The 18514-nt window shown below is 52.9% G+C and overlaps 1 protein-coding gene across 1 annotated transcript in view; it reads left to right on the forward strand.

The window, feature by feature from the left end:
* The window catches only part of Phf2 (PHD finger protein 2), a 99786-nt gene that overhangs the window by 56486 nt on the left and 24786 nt on the right, over positions 1-18514 (forward strand). Inside the window, exons 2-4 of the mRNA XM_026406930.2 lie at positions 738-823; positions 4654-4768; positions 14774-14934. Coding sequence (XP_026262715.1) covers positions 738-823; positions 4654-4768; positions 14774-14934 — 362 coding nt within the window. The remainder of the gene's footprint in view (positions 1-737; positions 824-4653; positions 4769-14773; positions 14935-18514) is intronic.

The raw sequence follows: 18514 nt of genomic DNA on the forward strand, positions 1-18514 counted from the left end.
TATTGCAGGGAACAGATGGCCACTTTTCTGTCACTTTTAACCAAAAAAGTAGAAGCCATCGGAACGGAGCCATGTGTTTCCATCTTGCTGGGTTGGATTCGCTAGAAGCTTTTGATGTTTTGGGTTGTAGCCTTTGGTGCTCACTGTCCTCATTGCCTAAGTGGCTTTGGCCTGTGACCAGGCCAGTGTCTGCTCAGCAGGCAGCTCTCTCCTGGGCTGAGCTCTCGGCAGGAACTCAGGGAGGGGGGTTGGAGAGCTCATGATTCCTGTGACCCAGGTGTCATCCTGAGCCCTCTGGGGTTGAGCTGGGCAGGTGGCCCTGGTCTGTCCTGCCTGGGGTGCTCCTGGCTGCTGCTGGTATGTTCTGTCCTCACGGGCTGCTCCAGGGAAAGACCTGGGGGTGACCTGGCTCCGAGATCCCCCCTCACCTTCTCTGAACCCTGGGGGACAGGGTGGAGGTGGCCTTGTGGAGACAGGCCTGCTGGATGTGAGGCCCAGCCCATCCAGTGGGTCCACGTGGTGGTCATGTCCAACACTGTCTGCGTCTGGGCTGCAGATCCACTCTAGGAGGGCAGCCCTGCAGCCCCCCTGCCCTCCAAGGACCCTGTCCTGTGCAACTACTCCATCTGGCCTCAGTCCTCGGGTGGTGAGCTGGGACCCTACCTCGGAGTTGGTGGATGAACGTCACCTGAGGGGGCTTGAGTGAGAGGGTAACGATCTGTTTCCTCCCGTTTCAGCTGTGTTGGGGTGGAAGAGGAGGAGGCGCCAGACATTGACATCTACCACTGCCCAAACTGCGAGAAAACCCACGGGAAGTCCACCCGTAAGTACCCGGAAGGCCGCCTCTTGCCATCTGGAGTGGCAAATACTCGCCTTGGCTGCAGGGAGGCCCGGGCCTCGGCCCCGAGATGCTAGGGCTGAAACGCCCTGGGTAGCACCAGATGGCAGTGTCACAGCCTCAGGACTCCAAAGCTGGGAACCCCTCAGGCCTCACCTGCCCCTTCTGATTGGCTCCTGCCCTCAAGAGCTATGCAAAAACCCCACTAGATTTAAAGCCCAGACAGGGCTGCATAATGAACTCTGGTAGTGGCCACGATAGCCTGAGTCTGGGGTGCAGACTTGGGAATTCAGGTAAACGGTGATGAAGGTGCATCAGGGCCCCCAGATCAGCCCATCCCTGCTGCACTAGCCACTGGCACAGGTGGACCCAGGTCATCCGTATGTGTTTGTGGGTGGGCTCTGCCTGCTCCTCCAGCAACAGCACCCCCTTCCCAGGGAATCTCAGAGGGCCTGGGTCTCACAGAGCTGGCTGTTTGTGTGTGCTGAGGCTGTCCCTCCCCTCCCCTTTCCTCTGGTCCCTCTCAGGTTCAGTGGGTCCTGGGGGGCTCCCAAGGCACAGGCTCCGTCATGCTTGGCAGGTTCACCCAAGTGGCCTTTCAGCTCCAAGACCAAGCCTGAGTGGCAAGTGGGGGTCAGAGCCATGTTCTGCGAAGACCTCAGGAGAGAAGTGACCTGGGGACTGGACCAGTGTCACAAGTGTGCCAGTGTGGCCTCAGGGCTCCTGCCTGGGTTTGTACCCACAGAAACTGAGGCTGAACGTGGCCCTGGGCTGGCTGGCTGATCACACTCCCGTTCCTGGCCCTGGGCTGGCTGGGCCGAGTGGGATGGTGCCCTGGGATAGGGCTGGGGCGTCAGGCTCCTTCAAGAGAGTTCCCTCAGGTCCCTGTTGCAAGCCCGGGGGGCCAGACCCCCAGGCTCCGTGGGCTCCCATAGACACAGTGGGATTGAGGGAGGAGGCAGAGGTGGGAGAAGGCCCCAGGCTCTTGTTCTCGGGGCCCAGCCTGGTCTCAGGGGAGCTTTGGCTGGCCTGGCGCTTGGTGAAGCTGGCGCTGTAGAGTGAGGTCTCCCTGCTCTGGGGACCTCACTGCTGTCTCTTGGCCTCTCTAGGGCTTGGCCTGTGTGTTAGTAAGCTTTTTGCTTCTGTCACCAAAATACCTGAGCAAACAACTAAAAGAAGGAAAAGTGGATTTGGGCTCAGAGTTTCCGTCCACTGCTCTGGGCCCCAGGTGAGACAGAGCATGGTGATGGAAGGAGTGACAGAGGGGCACTGCTCAGCTCTTGGCAGCCAGGAAGCGGAGGTGGGGGAAGGGTAAGGGCCAGGGACAAGATATACTCCCCTGGGCAAACCAGCGACCAGGTCTCCAGCCATGCCCCACCTGCCTGCCGTTTCCGCCTGCTCCCAGTGATCTATTCAGCCTTCAATGGACTAACTGTGGAGGTCACAGTCCTTCGGATCCAAGCACCTCCCCCAGAGCCCAACTCTGGACTTTGCTGCATTGGAGACCTGGTCTTCAAGACGTGAGCATTGGGGCACATTCCAGAGCTAGACCGTTAACTGCCTGTGTCCATCGCTCTGAAGGTGGGAGCTGCCGTTGTTCCAGATTTTGTCCCTTGCTCCCTAGCACATCCTCAGCCCCGTCAGATGCCACCAAATGTGTGGGGGGGTGGTGCAGATGAGAAGTCTGGTGGTGCTTTCTGAGCCTTCTAGGCTAAGGCTATGCCTGGGGGAAGTTACCTTCCTAGCCCCTCCCCAGCCATCAGCAACCCTGGGGACAAACGATGACCCTACATTCTGGAGACTGCTTCAAATCAGAATTAGGGGAGGAAGAATTTCTCCTGGGTCCAGGTACCTCGCCGAGCACACCTGGAGGTCTCAGGGCCTCCTTATCTTTGCCACAGGACCCAGACAAATGAGGCAGAGCTTCTGGGCGGATCCAGGGCTGCACCATGGGACCTGGGAGGTGGCCAGGGCAGAGCAGGGCTGGCGTTAGGAGATCCCAAGAAGTGTTTCCTGGGGGTGGAGGATCTACCTGCTCACTCAGGGGGCCCTGGTGAGAGGATTTTGGGGGCAGCACTTGCTCTGTGTGGTTTATGCCACAGGTGCACGTGAGTGTCACCTGAGAAGAAGTTGTAGACTTAGAGGTCTTGGAAACCACAGGCTGCGGCTCCTGCTTTGACAGTCAGCACGGGTTCCAGGTGTCTTTGCCTGGGGACGCTTGTGAGTCTAGCTGGGGTGGGGTGGGGGCTGCATAGCTGAACAGGTTACCCACATTGACGAGCACATGGTGTTGATGTCTTTAGTGCCCCTGGGTGTCCTCTGAAACACTCAGTGTGACAACCCACTTGCTGTGGGATGCATGTGGACCCAATCTACCCAGGCCCCACTCCTGTGCCTGGGGAGATTTTGGGCCAAGGTTTGGCCGTCAACTAAGAGCTCACATGCAAGCTCCCCATCCCATTTCCTATAGCCCAGCCCCTAGGGAGCAATGTGTGTGTGTGTGTGTGTGTGTGTGTGTGTGTGTGTGTGTGTGTGCGTGTGCGCGCGCATGCTTGCTTGTGTTTTTGTTTGTGTGTGGGGGGATGTGTATTAGTCCATTTGAGCTGCTGTAACAAAATACCAGAGACTGGATGGCTTAAATAACATCAAATTTATTTCCCACCACTCTGGAGACTGGGAAGTTCAAGAAACAGGCTCTGGAAGATCCTGTGTCTGGTGAGGGTCCTGTCCCTGGTGCAGCCTATGGCCTGCGAAGCCCTCTGGAGGCCCCAGGCCTGCCTCCTGCCTTCCTGCCCTTGCTGTTCTGGCCTGGACTGGGGCTTTCAATGGACATTGCGAGGACAAGAGGGACCCATGCCTGTGGCCAAGCATCACCTTCTCTTTATGGAGGCCACAGTGGTGGGATGGCAGGGCGCTTCCCCGAGCTGTCCCCTGTCCTGATATGTTCCTGGGACTGACTTTGAACCATGGGCCCCACAGGCTTATCTGACCAGCATAGAGTAGATGGAGGGCCTCAGAGTTCCTAGACTGAATTTTGGCAAGGTGTCCTGTGTGACCAAGGCACAGGAGAAGCAGGGAAGCAGCAGCTCTGAGTTGCAGCTCTGTGACAAGCAAAGTCACTAAATGGCCAGACTGACTTTCCCCTCTCTGTCACGGTCACGTTCTGAGGGTTGGGGTGAGAGCCTGCTTGTCCAGGCACCATCCTCACCTGCTCAGAGAGGAACGGAGGGCTCCGTGCTGGGCCTGGGGGACACCTCACCTCATGCCCTAAGCCATCTTCAGGGGTGTGTCACGGGGAAGGAGGAGGGGAGAAGAGGGCCACCTGTGGTGGTGGCTATCAGGTGCCAAAGGTCCCAGCAGGGAGGTGTCCGGGTCTTGATGTGGAGGGCAGGTGGAAGGTGTCATCCTGCTCTGGGATGGTGGCTCCCTTGGCCAGGGACCTTGCAGGAGGTGTCTCTGGTGATCTTGGCAGATTTGTTGCCTGGAGGAAGAGGAGTCCTGGGAGACCCCAGGTTCTGCGTCAGAGTGATGGATGGTGATGCCACTTTAGTGGGTGACACGGGAGGCTGACGAGGAAGGCTGGGGTCCGAGCTCCTCTGTGTGTGTGTGGTCAGGGTGAGGAGGTGCTGGGTGTGAGGGTTGGGGTGTCGGGAGGTCTGAGTACTCGCAGGCTCCCCAGATCCTTCCCACCTTTCGAATGCCTTGCTGGGTCCCCCTGCAGGGCAGCAGGTATGAGGGCCCCGGAGGAGGGGTTGCACTTGGTGACATTGCCCACCTCCTGTCCCCCACCTCCTGTCCCCCCCGCCCCCCTGCAGTGAAGAAGAAGCGGACGTGGCACAAGCACGGCCCGGGGCAGACGCCCGACGTGAAGCCCGTGCAGAACGGCAGCCAGCTCTTCATCAAGGAGTTGCGGAGCCGGACCTTCCCCAGGTGGGGCCAGGAAGGGGTGGGGGGCCCTGCCTTCTCCCTTCCTCTTTCACCCCCTGCAGCCAGTGGCCCTGTGCTCTGTCCCCGGTGGTCCTGCTGACGATGGCCGGGGCTCCCTCTTCCAGGAGAGGGGGAGTGGTTATGCAGAGCCCCCACCTGCAGCCCGAGGGTGACGGCCAGGGGGACAAGCACAACCACTGTTCCCTGGGTGGAGGGCACCCTTCCTGCCAAGTGCTTCGCCTTTATGTCATTTTTCCTGTGGGTTTCCTTCTTTCTCTTTTTGGTCCTAGGGATGGAACCCAGGGGTGCTTTAGCACTGAGCTGCATCCCAGCCTTTCCTAGATTTTCTTTAGAGACAGGGTTTTGCTGAATTGTGAGGGGCCTCAGCCTCCTGAGTCGCTGGGAGAGAGGTGTGCGCCCCGGTGCCTGGCTCCTGGTTTGCCCACCCCGCCTTGGAGCCCTCTTGCCTCCCACAGGGCCAGGAGGCCAGCGCCTTGAGGAGGTGGCACGGAATGGCCCCTGGTGAGAAAGGGCATTCACCTGAGGCCCCCCTGAGCTACCGTGGCTGACAAGACCTTTTTTCTTCTTCTTTATTTTGGAAGGATAATGTCACTGGAAAAAAAGTTTTCCGTTGTGGATTTTTCTTTTGACACTTTAAGTATCTCCGCCAACTCCTTTCTTGCTTCTGGGATTTCTGATGAGAACTAGAATGTCACCTTATCCTTACTCCCCTCTGTGGAAGTGCTTTTCTCTTCGGACTTCTTTCTTTTTTTCTCCAAACCCCCCCCCCACCCCTGTTTAGTGAGGGGTAATTCACAGACCAAAATTCATCCACTTAAAGTGCACAGTTCCGTGGTTTGTGGTGTGTTCACAGACATGTGCATCTTCACCGGTCAGTTTTAGAACATTTTTGTCACCCCAAAAAGAAATCCCCCAATGTTCATTGTCACCCTTATCTTCTATCCCCCTCCCCACAGCCCTAAGCAACTACTGTCACTTTCTTTTATTCATACGTTTGCTTACTGTGGACATTTTATATCGATAGAATTGTACAGTCTATGACTGGCTGCTTGTGTCCTGTGTCACGCCTTCGAGGTTCACCACGTTGTACCGAGGCTCAGTGCTTTTTTCTTTTTAATGATTGGATAATATTCCACCGGTGCCTAAACCACATTCTGTTTATGCATTCACCGGGTGATGGGAATTTGGGTTGTTTCTGCATGTACAAGTTTTTGTGGGGTCATGTTTTCATTTTTTTAAGAATGGAATTGCTAGGTTGTATGGTAACTCCGTGTTTAATGGTCTGAGAAATTGCTAGACCATTTCCCAAAGCAGCTGTACCATTTTACATTCCTGTAAGCAGTATATGAGGCTTCTCATTTTTCTACATCCTCCTCACTAGGTCTTGTTATTTTTTAACATTTTGATTCTGACTGTCCTAGTGGAGGTGATCTGTTATGTCATTGTATTTTGATTTGCATGACCAAATGACCAAAGGTGTTGAGAATCTTTTTCTGTGATTATGGAACTTTCTAAGAGTTTTGTCGTTGTAGCATTTACAGTTTATTCTTTATTATATCTTAATTAATTTTTTTGTATATGGTGGGAGGCAAAGATCTAACTTTATTTTTTTTTTACATATTGCTATCCATTTGTCCCAGTGTCTTTTTTTGATGAAAAGACTATTCTTTTACTGTTTATTTTTATGTGGTGCTGAGGATCTAACCCAGTGCCTCATGCATGCCAGGCGAGCACTCCACCACTGAGCCTATTTTTTTACTACTAAGTGGTCTTGGAGCCTGTATCAAAATCAGTTTGCCATAGATGTACATGTTTATTTCTGGATGCTAATTCAGTTTCACTGGTCTATTTTTTCCTTATGCCAATACCACACAGTCTTTTTTCTTCTTCTGATTATTTTTTATTGGTACATGCCATTGTGGCATATTTCACATACATAAAAACATAATTTTAATCAGTTTCATCATCACTTGTCCCCCTTCCCTCCTCCCTTCCTCCACCCCCATATCGACCACTGAAGTCATAGTAAGTTTTAAAATCAAGAGGTGTGCAGCAAAGTCTAACTTTGCTTTTTCTTTTTCAAGACTATTTTGGTTCTTCTGGGTCCTTACCTGTTCCTTGCATTTTATTAAGATCAACTTGTCAATTTCTACAAAGAAGTCACCTTGGATTCTGAATGTTTTTGATCTATAGATTATGATAGAGTTTTTCCATCTTAACCACGTTAAATCTTCTGGTGCATGAACTTGGGATGTTTTTCCACTTATTTGGATCTTTTGAAATTTCTTTCAACAATGATTTATACTTTTCTGAGTTTTGGACTGCTCTGGTTAAATTTATTTGTGTTTTATTCTTTTTGGTGCTCCTGTAATGGAATCATTCATTTTATTTTCAGATTGTTCAGTGCATAGACATATATTTGGTTTTTGTATATCCGTCTTGTGTCCTGCAACCTTGCAGACTAGTGTGTTAGCTCTAATTTTTAACGAGTCCCTTAGGATTTTCTCTATAAAAGATCATGTGACTTGAAAATAGAGATGGTTTTACTTCTTTCTTTACTTTTCTGTCTGGATGACTTGTATTTCTTTTTCTTGCCTAATTGCTTTGGCTCTAGAACCTCCCTGTGATGCTGAGTAGAAGGGGCAGGGCAGGGGTGATCAGGGCTCCACCCAGTGCTGTGAGCATGCCACACGGGGGGGGGGGGAGCTTCCGTTCCACACGTGGCCCCCCTGCAAGAAGGCAGCCCCCACTTCCTGGCAGTACTTACCCAGGGCTTAGCCTCAGCCACAGAGACTGGGAGAGTCAGGGTTTCAGAAAGAAGCCCTGGAGTGGGGACAGGCCATGGAGCCTGTGTTCTTGGCTGCAGGTGTCTAGAATGGAGTCCGCATCCTGCCGAGCAGTGAAAGGTGGAGTGAGAGAATGCTCTGTCTTGAAGTATCACAGCCTTTCTTAATGATTTTTTTATAGATTTTCTTCATTCGTGAATGAACCGGCTTTGAATAATTGCTTTGTAAATAATTTCCCCCAGTTCCACTATCATGCTAGGAATTTCTCTCTCTCATCTGGTTTCTTTCAAAACATCACCTTTGTCTTTGGTTTCCTGCAGTTGGGATGTGATATGCCTTGGCATAGATGTCTTCTGGGCCCTCTGGATATTTTTTTATATATTAAATATTTTTCTGCTTCTTTGTCTCTTTTCCTTCTGATATCCCCATTGTGCATATGCTACGATTTTGCATATAGTATACTTTGTAATTTGGGGCTGAAAGCTGGGCGTGATGTGTTGTGTAAGAGGAACTGAGGTGACTGGCTTTCCGTGTGGCGTTAGGTTGATTTGGCCAGGACGGAGGCCATGTTAAATTTGCTATAGCTCTAGGTGCCAGAGGCTTCACTTCTTCTAGTTTCACTGTTTAATTACCTCCCCCCATTTTCTTTGATTTCCTGATTATTTAATCAGTCTGTGTCTTGCAGCTCTTAGAACCAACTTGTGATCCTAATGTGCTCTTTGCCACTGGACCCGGGTGTGTTTGCTCTTTACTCAAAAGCCAGTAGTTGAGAGGAAAGTTGGAAAAGAGGAAGCCAGGTTTATTCAAGGACCAGGCCTGAGAAGCTAGAGGAGGCTGTCCCCCTTGGCACTCTGTCTTGGGGACCTCAAGTACACAGAAGGAATGGAAGGATGTGCGGTGGGACACTGGGCAGAGAGGTCACATGCTGAGCAGGGTCTTCATCATCTCACATGTCTCCTGGCTGACGCCGCCCCCCACTGAAAATTTGCAATTGACCTTGACCCCCGAGGTCTAGTTACAACCATATTTTCTAGAAGTTAAACATACAATTGACTGTGTTAGTGATGCACAGAATTAAAGAATAAGGAGGGCCCTGTTACACACACACACACACACACGCAGATCTTATCTGAAAGTCGACAGATGTTCTGGGTTCTGTAAATGTAGTTACAGTTATAGTTCACTGTAACTCTAAAGTTACAGTTGTGTCACTGTGTGCTCACCGTAACTGTAAAGTTAGGTGCTGCTCGTCTTTAGAATTTAGAATGCTCGGCACAGGGAAGAGAAGGGACTCCGCAGAGGGACAACTCCCAAAGGAGTGGCCCCCGTGTGGTCTGTCGACTAAGAAATCATGACCAAGGTTAAAATAAAAGCCAAGGTGTTTTTATTCTGCCAAGGTGCAGAATAGATTTGCAGATCAGAGAATAGAAGAAGTTCCATTTGATCACGCTGTCATTCCTTTGAGGGAAAGTTGGTCTGGGCTTTTATATCAAGGAGAAGTGCAACTTGGTGTTGGAGGAGGTCAGCCGGACCCAGGCCCATGCAGCGGGTGGAAACCACCACCTCAGGATGCTCGTGCACCTTGTCATCCACTGGACTGCCCGGGTCAGGGGCAAAGACTGGTCACTCAAGGTGTTACTAGGTTCTGGGAAACTTTTCTTTCTAGCGGATTCAGTTCCTGACCTCTTTGTGGCAGGTCTCCCGCCCCTGAAAGTGCATCTCTAAGGCCAAGAGAGGAGTCTTGTCTCGTTTGATCCATTCTACAGCCTTTTGGACTTCTGTTTTACCAGGTGGTCAGGCTGTGGGGAACCGACGTGCTCTGTGATTTCATGGTCAATTCTCAGTGCTTTCGTTGGCCTGAGTTTCTGGGCTGTGACCTTTGGAAGCATTTCTCTGTCTCCGGCACCACCCTTACCTGAGACCCGAGACGGCATGGCTGGAAGGGGCCGGACTTGGCTTATTTCCCTTCTTCCTGTCCTAGAAAGGCCTGGTAAAGTGATTTCCCCTGGATGGTAGAGCTTGGTTCTGGAGAACATTCTAGGTGTATTTAAAAATGATTTCTTTTCCCTTTCCCCAGCCTGGGTCAAGAGGGATCTTTGTTTTCTATTTTGTTTTTGTTACCAGGGATTGAACCCATGTGCACTGAACCACATCACCGACCCCTTTCTAAAATTTTTTATTTAGAGAGGGTCTCACTAAGTTTCTTAGGGCCTTGCTAAATTGCTTAGGCTGGCTTTGAATTTGAGATCCTCCACTCTCAGCCTCCCAAGCCTCTGGGATGACAGGCACATGCCACTGTGCCCTCTAAGGGGGATCTTGACCTTGAGTACTTGGTGGTTTCTGAATTGATGAAAGTATGCCCCCCACCCCCACACCACCACCCTGGGTGGGGACTTTTTAACTCATAAGCTGGTCTATACTCAACTTCCAGCTGTTTGTCCAAAAGAATTACCATTTAAAATTCCCACCAGTTAGCAGCTCCTGCTCCAAGTGAGGCAAGTCTTGCCTGTGATTTTCTTTATTTTCCTGTTTCCTCAGATTTGGTGATGGTGGTTTGCCCTGTAACGCCAATTCCCCGATGAACCTGAGAAAAGTTGTTGGTTCTTGGTTTATTTGGCTTTTTTATTGTGAGGATGGGAGTGTCAGCTTTCAAGCTCTGTATGTGTTGGAGTTGAAGCCACAAGTCAAGTTCCACACTGTTCGAAGCACCTCACGTTAATTGGGTTATTTATCTTTTTATAATTAAGTTGTAGGAGTTCTTTACATATTCCAGCAGGGCGTGGTGGCACACGCCTGTAATCCCAGCAGCTCCAGAGGCTGAGGCAGGATTGCGAATTGAAAGCCGGCCTCAGCCACTTTGGAGGCCCTAAGCAACTCAGCAAGACCCTGTCTCAAAAAATGAAAAGGGCTGGGGATATGATTCAGTGGCTGAGCGCCCCTGGGTTCAATTTCTGGCCCAAAGGGGGGAAAATCTCTTTTTACCTATTCCAGATACTCATTCCTTTTCAGATCCCCCCACCCCATGCTACAGGTTCTCTTTTTGATTTCTTGATAGTGTCCTTTGAAGCACTAAAGTTTTGATTTTGGTGAAGTCCAATTTTTCTATTGTTTGGGCTTTTGGTGCCACTTCTGTGAAAGCATCACCTCATATAAGATCTTGAGCATTCACGCTTTGGTCTTCGACAGTTTTTGTAGCCTGAGCTTTTTATTTAGGTCTTTGACTCATTCTGCTTTAATTTGTCTATGTTGTGAGGTGGGGGCTCTGCCGTTCTTCAGCGTGTGGATCTCCAGGGTCCCGGCACCTCTCCCTGAGAAGGCTGCCCTTTCCTGTTGGTCTGTCTGGGCACTTGACCATGGATGTGAGGGTGGACCTCTGGACTCTCTGTTGTGTTCCATGGCTCTGCAGGTCTCTGCTTGTGCTTGGGCTGTGTGGTCCTGATTGTCGTAAGCTTTGAAGTGAATTGAGAAGTGGCGAGGTGTCCTGTGGGTGCCTTGCATTCCGTTCACATTCCACGTTTTGGTAGGAATTGTATGGACTGCAGATCAACATTCCATCATTTGTTTTTTCTTTCTTCTTCTTTTTTTAAAATTTTCTTTTTTTCCTCTCTCTCTCTTGTCTCTCTATCTCTTGGTCTCGGTCTCTCTCTCTCTCTCTCTCTCTCTCTCTCTCTCTCTCTCTCTCTCTCTCTCTCGGAAGCACTGGGGATTGAACCCAGGGACACTCTACCACTAAACTACATGCCCACCCTCTCATTTTTCTTTTGAGAAAAGTTCTCACAAGGTTGCCTAAGCTGGCCTCAAACTTGTGATCCTCCTGCCTCTGCCTCCTAAGAAGCTCCTAATGCCTGGCTCCATTGTTTCTTGAATCCTACTCCTGCCTTCTAGTTTTGATTTCCCTCTTGTTGAATAATAAATAGCCTTTATTAGTTCTTTTAGCAAAAGCCTATGAAAAATATACTCTTTTTGTCTGACGGTGTTTTCATTTCATCCTTATTCTTGAATGATTCTAATATCCTGAAATTGATCTCTAGTTCTAGAGTTAAAGTTATTTTCCTTTTACTCCTTGAAGATACTATTTTATCATCTTTTGACATCTCATGTTGCTCATGATGTCTGCTGTCAGTCTTGTTGCTGGGCTTTTTGTTTTTCCTGATAAATAATGTGGTATTTCCCCGCTCCTTTGAAAACACTGAAGATAGTCTGGTCTTTGATGTACCATAGTGGACGCTGATAACTCTATGTGCGCGTTTTTTTGTTTGTTTGTTTTTCCTGATTGGAACTCTGTACACATTTTTAATCTGAGAAGTCATGTCTGAATTCTGTAAAGTATTCTATTTTCCCTTTCAATAGCATTTCTTCAGCATGACCTTTGTCATTTTTCAAATCTTTCTTCAAATTCACTTTCTTCTGTTCAGCAAGTTGCCATTGAATGCATCCATTGGGTTTGGAAAATCTCAGTCAAATTTCTATTTTTAGAATTTCTATGAAGTTCCTTTCCAGTGTCCTTTTCTGTTCCTTTTTCACACTCCCTGTTCTTTACCGGATCCTTTTGTTTTCTGACTTGTAATGTGTTGGAGATGTTTTAGAATTTCTTTTTCAGCCGTTCTGTTTCCCTCAGCTCTTGGGATTTCCTCTTGCCTGGTGTCTCTGTGGACTTCCTCCTGGTGTTCACCTGCTTCTGTGGGGCTTGGTTCTTCAGAGGGGTGGTCTTCCAGGGTCTCTGGCATGTCCCAAGCTGCCACTTGGTTTTGTAAGTGCCGTTTACTGTGGCCCCGTGAACTTCATAGCTCCGGATCCCATTTGGGCTTCCTGCTCTGTGGATGAATGTGAATTTGGAATTCTCCCCAGGGATAAAAGAGGTGGAGATTATCAAGGGCAGCTTTCCATGGATGACCCTGTAGAGGAGAAATTTCTCTTGGCTTCCAAAGCTTCCTGGAGTGACCTTGGTGTTCCCCAGCCGCCCCACAGCAGTCTCGGGACATTTTCTTCTTTCTCACCTTCCTGTTACTCCTGCCGGTTCATCTTTAGCACTGTTACCCTGTGGTCCAGCCGGCGGGCCCTCTTCCATCCTGATCTGAACTGACTTCTGGGCAAAGCTGGGCCGGGAGCAGTGGCACACACCTGTAATTCCAGTGACTTGGGAGGCTGAGGCAGGAGGCTCACAAGTTCAAAGCCAGCCTCTGCAACTTAGTGAGGCCCCAAACAATTTAGCCAGACCTCGTCTCAAAAAATTAAAAAGGCTGCAGATGTAACTCAGCGGTTAAGCACCCCTGGGATCAATCCCCAGTGCCCAGACAAACCAACCCACCCACCCCCAGCACTGGAGGCTGCCGCCCTCTTCTCGCTGGAGCCCTGTGCTTTCTTGAGTCTTCCTCCCCCACCTGCTTTCTCTCCTGCTGACTCCCCTCCCTGGGGCGTCACCTGCCAGGGGCTCTGTTCCTGGCCCCGCCCTGAGGCTCCACACCTGTCTCCTCTTCTAGCTGTTCTGAGCTCTTGGCCTGTGGTTCCACTGCAGAATCCGACACACACCTCAGACCAAACATGTCCCCAGCTCAGCAAGGTCTGCTCCTTGCTCCCCACTCCCCTTCTCCATGGTCCCTCCTCTCACACCAGTCCCCTGCCACCCACCTTGGCCCTCTTCCCTCACCCCCGGGTGACGGAGCAGTGGGTGTTGGCATCTCCTGAGCCCCCTCGTTCCGCCTGCTCACTCTCCAGGCACCCGCCGAGGGAGGTCCCGAGCCTCCTCCTGCTCCTGTCTTGGTTCTGCTGTAGTCCCCTGTCCCCCCAGCCGTGGGCAGAACCACGGGCTGTCACCACCCTGCTGCAACTTGTCCACGCTCTGTGCCTGCAACACGAGCCCTGGCCAGGTGGACGGCCCTCCAGTGCCCAGCCCCCTGTCCTTCCTCACACCTGCCCTCTGCTCTACGCCCTGAGGCCCTGGTGACGCGACTTCTGTCCCCACTCCTAGGCCCCTTCTCTGATGGAGCCTGTTCTCAGGGCCTCCCGGCAGGGGCTCCTCCAGCACAGCCTGGACCCAGGACGGTGCCCACACACCGGGGTGGGGCGGGGAGGGCGTCCACTGTGTGGTGGCCGGGGAACCCACATTCTCTTTGGGCTCCCGCTTCCCCTGGAAGACTGTCAGGGCCTGTCCAGGCTCTGAGACTGCCACTGGACCCCTCTGCCTGTGGACCTCCTCATGCCTCTGGCCTTGTGGGGGCAGCAGTGTCCAGTAGGGGGCAGGCCAGGATTGGATACCCTTGGGAAGGTCACAGTGGCCATTCTGGCGGATGCCTGGTCCTGGCCTTGCCACCTCTTCTGGGGCAGAAGTGTGGGGCAGACAGGGCTGGGCAGCGTGGGAGGTGGAAGAGGCCTGATTTTCACAGCCACCTCCCTGTGGGGCTTTGTTCAAGGCCCTCCCAGCCATGGAGCCTCTTCTGGGTCCCTCCTGGGGTCATGGACTCTGTCCACCGTTTTGATGGCTCCTTCCCTTGTCAGCGCTGACCCTGGTGGCCACTATTTTAGCTGGGTGGAGTCCGGCTGCACAGAGCTTGGCAAGTCCTGTCAAGGTGATGGGGACACCAGGTCCCCAGGCGGGTGAGGGAGAGGCTGCGAGGGCCTTGGGAGTGGCCACGCTGGGCAGCTGCCAGCTCTGGCGAGGGATCCCCACCCAGGGCGAGGAGGTGGTGGTCCCAAAGCCTTGTGTTGTCACGCCGTGTCCCAGGGCTCTGGTGGGAGGTGGGAATGGGCTTTCAGGCCTGGGCTCCCTGAGTCCTACCTGCTGGGGCTGTCCCTGGACACTACTCCTGTGTGGCCCAGCCCACCCAGAGGCCGTGGGAGAACCTGCTCTTGTCCTCACCCTTGGGGCTGGGGCTGGGCAGTCGGAGGGGATCCCAACCAGGCTGTGGGGATAACAGGAAGGGCAGTGGTCTGCAGGGATGTGGCAGTCTCAGTGTCCCTTGTCACCATGGGCCCTGATCTCAATGATGGGAGCAGGGTGCCTGGTGGTGGGGGTACAAGAGCTGGCACCATGTCTGCCTGTGACTGCGCTGGTGGCCCCAGGGAGGTGCTGTGGGCCAGCCTCCTTCAGTGGCCTGGGAGGCTCATGGCCAGAAGGTGCTGGGCCCCTCCTGCCGGGGCCCTGTCCAGACCTGTCTGGCGCCGGCAGCTATGACAGGGCCTCTGAGCTGCCCTTCCCCTGCAGTGCTGAAGATGTGGTGTCCCGGGTGCCCGGCAGCCAGCTCACCCTGGGTTACATGGAGGAACATGGCTTCACGGAACCCATCCTTGTCCCTAAGAAAGACGGGCTGGGCCTGGCTGTCCCCGCCCCCACGTTCTATGTCAGTGACGTGGAGAACTACGTGGGTAAGTGCTGTCCCCTTCCCATCTCATGGGGGTCTGAAGTTGTGAGGCGGGGGGGTCATCCACTGCCCGGGGCAGACCTCCCCAGCACTGTGGCCACATCCTGGACATAGAAGCCCGGCAGGCCCATTTCCTTCTGCATGACCCTGGCTACAAAATGGGGCTGGTCCGGGGCCCCCTGATTCTCCCAGTCTTGAATCCCACTATGGCGAGGTATCAGGTGGTGGGAACGTGGGTCCCTCCCCTGCCCTGGCTGCCAGCTGGGTCCAGGCCTGCTTTCCCTACGCCATGATCTGCTTCCCCAGTGCCAGGGCCACTGACCTCTCCAGGGTTCTGCTAGTTCCTGCTGATGCTGGTGGCAGCTGCCTTGCGTGTCCGTATAGAGCTGCAGCTTGTGACACTCTGTCAGGGCCCGTGCAGGGGGAGGAGGGTGTCTGTGTGGCAGACGTGAGGCAGCACCCCTGGGGTCACTCTGGCAGGTTGGGCTCCTCGGTGGCTGGACTCGGGTGTTCATGGGAGGGGGTCCTGGGAATGGCTGGTGGGGAAGGAGGAGAAGTCCTGGAAACACAGCACCCAGCAGGGGAAAGGGTGCGGGTGTGGGCGAGGCCCTGCAGCCCAGCAGCCCCTTCACTCTGACCTGGACGTCTGTGAAGCCCACGGTCAGGGGTGTTGGGGGTTAAAGCGAGATCATCTGTGAAAGCCACCGGACACACGGAAGCACCCCCAGGAAGCTGCCACGGTCCATTTTGGCAGTGGACAGGGGCCACAGGTGCACACTGGGGCTTCCCAGGACGGGCCCTCAGACTCACGCAGGGAGAAGGACATACCCCGAGGGGACCGCTGGGGAGTCTCGGAGAGGGGTCAGGAGGCCTCCTCCCTGGCTGCGGTTGGCGGTGTTGGGCTCTGTGGACGAGGCTTGTTCTGTGCCGTCCTCTTCAGGAGGGAGGGCAGGCGACGGGCCACTGGGCCACTGCGCACGCAGCCATGCGTAGACAGGGACATGGCAGTTCACAGCCGCCTTGCTCTGCCGTGCTGGAGAGTGGCCTCGTCTTGGCCGTCTCTGGGCGCCTTGGTCCTGCCAGGCACAGGAGGCCAGTCTGCCTGTCAGGGGTGCCGTCCTCTTTCTAACACCAGGCCTGGCTGTCCTGCTGGGCAGGGAGCGCAGTGGGAGCACCAGTATCCAGTGCGCACTGCCCGGCCCTGGGCCCTGTCCAGGCTCCTCCCACGTAGGAGCAGGTTTCATCCTGCTGCCAGCCCTGAGAAGTGGGGACCCACAAGGGCCCTGGCCCCTCCATGGGTGTCCCTGCGGAGGCAGGAAGAAGTGGTCCTTAGTGGTATTTATTGCTTCCTACAGTCTTTCTTTTTCCCCTTAATTTAAAACAAAAAATTGTGGAATTTTTAAAAAACACTTCCAAAGTGACAGCGAGCCCTGTGCACCCGGCACTGGCCACGAGCCCCCAGCTTTCTGTTGGTTGTCTGCCAACCCCACTCTCCTCACCACTGCAGGGTTTTAAAGCAAATCTCCACATACATCTTTTTGCCCATAAAAACTTCAGTGTGTAGCTGTAACAGGTTTTTAAAAATGTGTGATCACAATTTCATCCTCACACTCCGTAGTGCTAATGATAATTCCTCCATAGTATTGAAGACCCAGGTTGGTTCTCCCCAGTTCCCTCCAAAGAGCCTCCTTCCATTTGGCTGTTGGCATCCAAATTCAAACCACATCCACACGGTGCCTTGCATTTTTGTGTCCTTGAAGTCTCTTCTCCTCTCTGACAGCTCCCACCTGCTCCCATTGTTTTGGTTTATTGGAGAAAGGGACTGTGGGTCGGCAGAACTTCTCACATCTGGGAGTTGGTGGTCAGTGTCCCTGTGGCGTGGCTCACTGGGTCTCTCTGTCCCTGGGGCTTCCTGTAAACTCAGGCTCAGGGTCCTGTGGAGATGGAGCTCAGGCTGGGCACATCTCCTTCTGGATGGGTGTGCCCCCATCTGTGAGGACACCTGTCACCTGCCGTACACCTTGGTGATGCCACCCTGGAGGTCACCCAGTGGCCTTCAGCTCCCTTCCAACTATCCGCTGCGCCCTGGCAAGGGGCCAGCTTGCTAGTTCCTTCTGTTCTCCTTCTCCTCTTGATCATGGATCTTCCATAAAGAACTTTTCCTCTTCAGTTATCTGGCAATCCTGGAGAAGACATGGCACACACCTACACTTTAGACTAAAGTCAGGAATCCTGCACTCCGGGAGCACTGCTATGGTTTATATCAATGTCCCCCAAAGGCTCATGTATTAAAGACTTGGTCCCCAGCCTGTGGCACTGTTGGGAGATGGTGGAACCTTTAAAAGATGGAAACTCCATCACAACCTCAGAAAAGGCAGGATCAATGTTTTTCCCCTAATTTTTCAATTGCTGGATTTTTAGAATAGCGAAGTACCTATATTAGTTGGCTGTCTGTCACTAGAACAAAATGCCTGAGCAATAACTTAAAAAGGAAAAAAGGTTTATGTTTTAGTCAGCTTTTTGGCGGCTGTGACGAAATGACCTTGCTTGCACAACTGTAGAGGAGGAAGAGTTTATTTGAGGGCCCACAGTTTCAGAGGTCTCAATCCATAGACAGCTGGCTCCATTCCTCAGGGCTCCGGGTGAGGCAGGAACAGCATGGCGGAAGAGTGTGGCAGAGGGAAGTGGCTTTCATGGTGATCAGAAAGCAGAGAGAGAAACTCCACTGGCAGATGTAAATATATCCCCAAAGCCACCCCCCAATTCCCACCTCCTCCAGCCGCACCCCAATTCCCACCTCCTCCAGCCGCACCCCAATTCCCACCTCCTGCAGCCACCCCCCAATTCCCACCTCCTCCAGCCACACCCCAATTCCCACCTCCTCCAGCCACCCCCCAATTCCCACCTCCTGCAGCCACCCCCCAATTCCCACCTCCTCCAGCCCACACCCCACCACTTCAGTTACCATTCAGTTAATCCCTATCAGGTTAAGATTCTTACAACCCAATCGTTTTTCCTCTGAACCTTCTTGTGTTGTCTCTCACATGAGCTTTTGGGGACACCACATCTAACCCCTAACAGTTTATTTTGGTTTGGTCCCATAGCTTTGGACCAAGTGTGCCAGGTCATGGTGGGTAGAACAAGCTGCTATGTCACGAGCCAGGAAAAGAGGAAGGAAGAAGGACAAGAATCCCACAGTCCTCTTCAAGGGCATGACCTAAGGACCTCCCACAAGGCTCCTCCTTTTAGAGATTCTGCCATCTCCCAGTGGCACCACAGGCTGAGGACCAAACCTCATGGGCCTTGGGGGACACTTATCCAAACCGTGGCATGGCCCTCAAATTGAAGGGTTTTGACGTCATAGTCCTTAAAGTCCAGAACTAACGTGTCCGGGTGGCGTTCAGGGTGTGCTTACACTGAAATGCACTGTCGGTCTGAGATGCAAGTTGACTTGGCATCTGCATGCTCACCAGGGGACCCGGCTGCCCTGCCTGAGGCCCAACGCTCACCACCTCTGGGTCCTGTGATGGGGGAAGGGAGCACTGGGCACTTTGAATCCCGGGGAATGGCAGGCAGGAGAGTTC

This window comes from Urocitellus parryii, chromosome 13 (assembly GCF_045843805.1).
Source record: "Urocitellus parryii isolate mUroPar1 chromosome 13, mUroPar1.hap1, whole genome shotgun sequence".
In the NCBI taxonomy this organism is placed as follows: Eukaryota; Metazoa; Chordata; class Mammalia; order Rodentia; family Sciuridae; genus Urocitellus; species Urocitellus parryii.